General features: G+C 41.5%; 1 protein-coding gene across 1 annotated transcript; it reads left to right on the top strand.

Moving 5' to 3' along the window:
• The first annotated feature begins 2,253 nt into the window (after positions 1-2,253).
• Positions 2,254-7,299, top strand: LOC131366091 (uncharacterized). Its single transcript, XM_058410263.1, has 2 exons — positions 2,254-3,209; positions 5,977-7,299. Exons 1-2 carry the CDS (start codon positions 2,822-2,824, stop codon positions 6,327-6,329), a joined length of 741 nt encoding a protein of 246 aa, XP_058266246.1. The 5' UTR covers positions 2,254-2,821; the 3' UTR covers positions 6,330-7,299.
• The last annotated feature ends 676 nt before the right edge of the window (positions 7,300-7,975 follow it).

The following is a 7,975-nucleotide window of genomic DNA, read 5'->3' as shown; positions in this document are numbered from 1 at the left end:
AAAAACAGGGTTTTTTTTTTTTATTTCTTTTTTTTGTGTTTAGATTTTGACAACTGGTTTAACTATGTTGCATTCAGTGACTTGTGCAATGAACTGATGCTGAAATGTTTTGGGGATTGAGATTATTTAGATGAAACTAGTATAATATATTTTGATCAACATGTCATAAACAAGTGATAATGTAGGAAACAGCAGACAATTGTACACAATCAATTATATGAATGTACAAAAGCCTTTGCAATTTGATCAAAGCAACGAGAAATGTTCATATGATGTGCACAAGTGTCTAAATGATGTGGCGGTTGAACAGGAAGTTTTGAGAATTTCATTTCTGATCTGAGAAATGCTCCAAAGCAACTGAGAAAAACTGTAATAATCTGTTTATCATCACATCCCTGTGAACCGGCTGTTGCTATGGAAACGATAAGGTATCATAGTGAGCGCATAAATCTAATCCTGCACTGTTTTTAGAGCTGCTGTTCTAGAGAATTAATCAACACCTGACCATCAAGCAGAGTCCAGACGTCATGCTGCACTGAAGGTTTGATTCTGTATAAGATTAGTGTCAGGATGTTTCTTTCACTTGGAACTGGGACAGGACTAATCCTGTCATGTTTTATATTTTTCCTCGTGTTTGAACAGGTGTGTTCGTCTGCTGGACGTCTGAGGTGAAAGTGGACACGTGAGCACAGCGAGAGCATTAGAGAGAGAGAATGAAAGCTGAGCAGACAGACGTAAATATCTGACCTACATCTCACAGTGTTTCCTAAAAACCTGTGCTGCAGCAACCTGTCGCCCAAAAACACACACTCGCTCGCTCACTGGTGTATCGGTCAGATCCGAGTGCTCCATGCATCCATAATCCCCAGCATCCGCTAATGGGATGATCCGTGTTCTGGGGGAAAAAGAAAAAAGATGATCTGTATTCAGAGGAAAAAAGAAAGAAAGAAAAAATGAGCAGGTTTTCCGAGAGAGACGATGAAGAATGTGAAATGTAGATTATTATAATAGATAATGAAATGGGAACAGACAGACAGACAGGCAGACAGACAGGCAGGCAGACAGACAGACAGACAGACAGACAGACAGACAGACAGACAGACAGATAGATAGATAGATAGATAGATAGATAGATAGATAGATAGATAGATAGATAGATAGATAGATAGATAGATAGATAGATAGATAGATAGATAGGTGTGATGTTAATGATTTAATTATAACAGCATGAGACTTTTGTGGTTTGTGGTAAACAATAAAGATTACATCATACAGTGTAATATATGTAAGAGACAAGAGTGTGAGGACACACACACACACACACACACACAGGGGAAGTCTGCATGGCTGCATTTGCTGAAGGTCATAGCTGAAGAGAAGAAAGAAGGAAATGATCCTGAGAAAGCTCTAAATGTACGAACTTTATTTTATAAATTTGTTTCTTTAATCTGATTCTTCGCACTATCCATATTTCTGTTTTATACATTACACAAGCTCTTCACTTTAAATTCTTTCAATAAATGCTACAAGACTAATTGAATCTTGACACACACACACACACGGCAGTGTAAGTAAATCCATGCATTCTTAGGTGCAGAGTGACCCTGTGATCTTTTGAAGGACACATGAAAATGAAAACTTTGCAGAAATTTTAAAGGGATTGCTGCTTTTTCAGAAATTATTTATTTATTATAAATAAATAAATAAATAAATAAATAAATAAATAAATAAATAAATAAATAAATAAAATCATTCATTTGTTTGAGTGGATCCCCAGAATATTTGCAATGTTTACTGAGATAAAGAAGAGTAGAAACCTTTAATCCCAGAGAGAGAGAGAGAGAGAGAGAGAGAGAGAGAGATCTGCATTGTTCAGAGCCCTGCACAACTCTCTTCATACTGATATCTACATCAATAAAAGATATACAACTGCGATTTTTTTCTACGATATTATTTTGTCCCTGTTCTTGATAGAAATAATAACACAATTTTGTACATAATTCATTTGTGGTGCTGTGACCAATAACAACCTGAACAACCAGTAGCATGACGATGATATGCAAATGATGATATGAAATGATGTAATATATGCAAATGTTTATACAATGAATATGCAAATTATACATGACGATGACATAATGTGGCAACGACTAGCAATTATTATTATTATTATTATTATTATTATTATTATTATACTTCATTCATCTTGGAACTCGGATAATGTGTTTTATTATTTTTGCCATTTGCAGAAGTAATTGTACAGGTGAGCTCGCGGCTGTCGTTTCTATACTCGCGTGCCATTGTGGACAGCGCACGTGCGCCATGCGCGCGCACACACACACACACACGCACGCGAGGCATACGCGCGCGCGATTTACTTCACTCAGATCTGCACCACACAGGCTCGAAGGAGCGCACGCGGGCGCTTTTTTGGTGCCAAACGCACGCACTTCACCGTTCAGACGTGGTCGGTGTCGTTTCAGGATTTCTGCTGAGCTCGAGAAGTCGTTCTGGAACGGGTCGCTTTGCCAAATCACATCAGAGGCAAGATTATATGTGTGTTTTGTTTTCTAAGGAGCATGATCACATGAGAACGGGGAATTGTTCGTGAAGCATTAGCTGGAGTACCGGTATGTGACACACACACACACACACACACAAACTAACTTGAGGCTTTTTTTTGGCTGTACTCGGTCTTCACCCACAAGGCTCCTGCGTAAACCGGAATAACCGTGCACGAGACAAAGCAGTGATGGTCGCGCGCCGGCGATGCCGCGGAGGAGAACTTCTGCAAAAAGTGAGCACCAACTAAGGAGTGCACATGGAAGTCGCCATGTTGTCGTGCAACACCACCGCGATCAAAGACTGGAGTTTTTTCCTGTCTCACATCCTGCCGCTCGTCAACCGGTCGGCTGGGCTCGTGCACCGCGGCGTGGAGGAGGCGGAGGCGGTCACGGTGGCCGTGGTGACCGTAGCGCTTGAGCCCGCCAGCCGCGCGCCCCCGGACTCCAACCACACGGAGCACGTGTACCAGTACTCGTATTCGGAGGGTGATGTGCTCGTGCACGGTGGTCGTGAGCCGCCCGACCGGGAGCCCATTCCGCTGCCCAAAGCCGTGCTGTACCTGCTGATGGCGGCGCTCGTGGTGGTGCTGGTGGCCTACGCCATAGTGGGACATCTGGTCAAAGATCTGCTGCACGAGTTTGTGGGTGAGTCTCACTGTCTGTCTATCTGTCTGTCTTCCTCATATCTTCCTCTGTCTGTCTCTCGCTATATATATTCTTTAGCTGGAAAACATCATACAGAATATTATTATTATTATTATTATTATTATCATACATAATTATACAATCATTTAATTTCAGAATTTTCTTCCTTCTCAGTGTTATCAGTGTCAGTGTTAGATAAAATAAAACCCCTGATTTAATGTGTTTATTTTGATTTTATAGCACGACTGATTTGTTGTGAAATAAATGTTGTGATGTTGTGATCAGTTCAGTCTTTAATAATGATGTAGAATCACATGATCAGTGGTCAGTTCCAGAGTCCCAGAGCTTCTGCATCCACCTCCTGTCAGTGTGTGATAAATTGTGGCATTGACATGATGAACATATCATACTTGAAATATACTCCTCATTTTGGATTTGCAACACACACACACACACACACACACAGTTCCGCTTTAGTGCTGTGGGAGTTTCCTGTCACCTGCAGCACTTTGTCATATGGATCATATAAAAGAAAAAAGAGAAGAAAAGAGAGAAGGCTTGAGTCCTGGACCTCCTGTGTGTCCTGCAGATGATGTATTTCCCTTGTGTAGTTTGGTGTGTGTGTGTGTGTGAGAGAGAGAGAGAGAGAGACAGAGAGAGACTGCAGTAGTGTGTATTATCAGCACACCTGCGACACACTCGCTGGCATCATGACATTAAGTCTTGTCATGTTACTGAGAAACCGTAAAGAAGTGTAAACTCCTCTGTCCTGAAGACTGGTACACAGTGCTGACACTGGAGACTCCTTACACTATACCCACACACACACACACACACACACACACACACACACACACACACACACACACACACATTTCTCCTCACAGAAAAATTCCACCATATCACTGATTCCACAGATTTTTTAAAATCATGAAATGATATTGTAGTGTAAAGATAATGAGTGCATTGATATATACCTGAGCTGCTGTTCTAGAGAACGACTCAACACTTTCTGACCAATCACGATTAAGACCTTAACACGATTGTTTGTTTAGTAACGATCAGTTATAAGAAAACAGATAAATGTTAATATTTACTCTAAAGCTATTTTGAGGCCCAAGTGATAAAAAGATAGCTCTGAAGAAGGCGTGTGTTCTACAGTTAGGCTAAACTCTTTGCTGTATAATGTACCGGTGCTCCCTCTGCCTGGAGCTCAGAGGGATTTGCGATTGGCCGTGTTCCCGGAAAGCAGAACGATTAGATGGTGAGGGTCACTAAAAATGACATGCTTCAACGATGAAAAATGTCCCATCAATTCATCATGCTCAGACTCCATCAGGACACTGCAGGGCTGCTGGTCACAAAAAACAACAACAAATCTGTGTAGCTGCTTATCAGGGAATCCGAGAAAGTTACGATATTAAAAACGAGACTTCAGTCGAAAAACATCGTGGAGCTAACAGATGCCACAGAGCACAGCGGAGTGTAATAACAGGAATCCTGCGGAATGGGTTTAATTTTAGTTTCAACTTCACTCTGTTTCTTCTGCTTGAGTGTTAAATGAGTTCAGTGACACCACTGACTTTTTTCAGCCAAGTTATTAATCTTTTACAACCATAACAGTCAGTCAGGAGACTTTCTAGTAAAAAAGCAAATGAATTTTATTACGGTTTACACACTACGAGTCATTTTGTTTTGTTTGTTTGAGTGTTTGTGTCATTCGTCATCATCTGCACTTGATGAACTAAATGATGAAGAAAAAGAAGAAGAAGCAAACCTAGTACTAGTGGCCAAGCACCTGAAGTGTGTGTATTTGTTGTTTTTCTTCCACATGAGGTTCTGATGCAGCTCACAGGATGCTTCAGAAGCTTTTTATGAAAATTGGCACCGTGACAGAAGACCGACATAGCAGTTTTCCCCAACAGGGAAAAAACCTAGAATCTTTCCACATCCTTTCTCCTACAATTTCTGGCCAATCATCACTGCTTCGTGAGAACAACCCAACAGACAAACAAATATGGTGGTGGTCACCAAACAGGAAGTGAGGACAGCAGCAGAGCTTTTTATTTATTTCACATCAAACATGGAACATATGGTTAGAAAGATGATCTTCAGTGCTCAGTATCTCATTGAGAATAAGAGCTTCTGGTCTTCCTCTGTTACCATGTGCTTGGACCCATCAGTGCTTCCTGCAGCTATCTTATTCCTCTTCTTCCTTTTCTTCTACCTCTTCTTCTTGGGTTTTGCCTCAGAAATGACTCTCAGCAGTTCTGGGATTTAAATCGTCATCTTTCCGGTCATTAGCACCCAAGCCCAGAGTCACCGCTGACCTCAGATGGTGTTTTGCATTGACCAGGAATGCAAAGTTCTCCCATGTGACAGTGGAGAAGTTCACCACAGAACCAGCAAAGGAAAAGCTGAGAAACGTTCCACTCGGTTAATGCAGGTGTTCATGATTTAACTAACAAACTTCAGAATAAATGAATCCTCACAGTGTATTAATGCTGAAGCTTATAGTTTGTTAATTAAAGGAAGATTCCATCCCAGCACTGCTCCTGAATCCTGGCTTGTGATTGGTCAGAGTTCAGATGTTGATTAATTGGCATTGGAGACTCCTTCCATCACATGCCTGTCTGCTTTAGTTGTTCAATTAAATATGCTTTTAATCCGACCAATCAGAAGGCAGAACAGCTCTGTGGTGTAATATTAATATGATTTTTGTCGTCACAGTGTAGATTATAACGCTGAGTCTTTTTTTTTTCATCAGACTGGGTGTTTGGTCCTCGTTCTGCGAACCGCAGAAGCAAAAGCGATGTGAGCTGCATCACTGCCAGCGGCAACGAGATGAGTGAACTGCCACGTCTACTAGAAACGAGCTACACCACCCAGAATCACTCAGGCTGCTCCAGCGGCACCAAGCCTGAAGAGCTAGTAGTGAACATCGAAGAACCTTTACATCTCCCTGACCCACCTCACACTGCCCACACTACCCACAGCACCCACACCACTCACACGGCCCACAGCACACGCCCACAGACTGTCCGCCATTTTGATTGGATCTTTCACGATAAAGACGGGGGGAGGATGAGGAGGGAACATTCACTGGGAGGAAAAGTGTGACGTTATGGGGATTAGCACTACAATCACTACACACTGCACAATGATTAAACATTCACTACACACTCACTACACACTCAAAACATATAACGCACTTGCTACACACTCGCTACACAGTCAAAACTCTACACAATCATTACACACACACTATCATTACACACTCACTACACACTACACACTCACTACACACTTCAGCTGTGGAACTGGTGTTTGAGTAAAACAGCAAGTCCTGATCCTGTGTGAATGTAAATTTCAGGACGATTTACAGCGTGCGTGTGTGTGTGTGTGTAACATTTTAAATCCACATTTAAAGACATTTCATTTCTCCCATTACGTTTCTCTTTTATAACAAGTTTTATTCATTGTAATCTTTCCCTCTCTCGCTCTCACACACACACACCACACACACACTGCTGTGATACTTTCTGGTTTGTACCATGTTTTCTAAGCTACACTGCATTCTACAAACTGCAAGCGAGCTCAAGCAAATCAAATCTATTCACAAGAAATACAGTTTCAGGCTGTAACATGTAAGGCTGCTGAACGCATGACTGCTGACCGCACAACTGACTGCACAACTGCTGACTGCATGAATGCTGACCGCACAACTACTGACTGCATGACTGAATGCATAACTGCTGACCGTATGACTGACCGCACGACTGCTGACTGCACGACTCACTGGTGGATTTTTGATATAAGATTTTTGATATAAGATCTGATCCAGCAGACAGCATGGTATCCTGGAGCGTCACTTTCTATTCACATCCAATCGAAGAAAAAAAAAATCTCCTGACAGAAAGGATGCTCCTGAAAACCAAGCGTTCACTTCACCTGTGAAACCTACAGAGCAAAAAAGATTAGATAGAAATATGTGTATAAATATTTAGACGTTTCTGTTAGTGGTGATGCTGAACGATTTACGTCTGTTTAATAAGGGCTATGTTTGTGTGTGTGTGTGTGTGCGTGTGTGTGTGTGACTGTAGTAATAACAGTTTGGAGATTGAATAAACTGTAATCCAGTAATGAACAAAGTGTTGAATTCATTTCTTCCACTGCACCTCAGCATGAAAGCAAAATAGGGCAGAAAGTGTATCTACAGCCCACAGACTACAGAATTGAGTCTAAAATAGGAACCTAGAGAGGATAATAGCTGCATCTGGCAACAATAAACATATGATATTGCAGATAGAGTGAATGAGAAATGCATGCACACCACCAGGAACTTTTCACTGCTTGAATCATTTGAGCTCATTTCAGCCATTTATTCAGTATCTGCTGTGGGAATTGTGCTGAAATCTGGCAACCCTGTAGCTGAAGCACTCTATCGTTCTTACATTCTGCTGTAACAGACTGCAGTTTTCTATCAACTTCATTATTCCTCTCTTCTCTCTGCCTTCTCTGTCTGTACGATGATAAACTTTAGCCGATATGACCGGTGTCTTTTATTCCCCTGGCTCAGTGTGGGATTGATTTTTTTACTAAAGCTGTTTAAAGTGTGTTACTGTAACCAGGTTCTAAAGGATATCAGATGAGATGTTAATAAGGCTGTTAAGGACACGGTGTCACTGGAGGAAAGACGCGTCCTGATGGTTATATGATTGACAGCTCGGGATCTGGATCTATAGCATGAGCAAGATGATCAAACT

This window comes from Hemibagrus wyckioides, linkage group LG15, assembly GCF_019097595.1.
Source record: "Hemibagrus wyckioides isolate EC202008001 linkage group LG15, SWU_Hwy_1.0, whole genome shotgun sequence".
NCBI lineage: Eukaryota > Metazoa > Chordata > Actinopteri > Siluriformes > Bagridae > Hemibagrus > Hemibagrus wyckioides.
The sequence above is the reverse complement of the archived record's forward strand: the minus strand, read 5'-3'. Positions and strand labels throughout refer to the sequence as shown.

Excerpts from the sequence above, each read along its gene's own strand:
- LOC131366091 (XM_058410263.1), top strand. The coding sequence starts at position 2,822 with ATGGAAGTCGCCATGTTGTCGTGCAACACCACCGCGATCAAAGACTGG. Across the intron at positions 3,210-5,976 it reads TCTGCTGCACGAGTTTGTGG|ACTGGGTGTTTGGTCCTCGT; the intron begins GTGAGTCTCACT and ends TTTTTTCATCAG.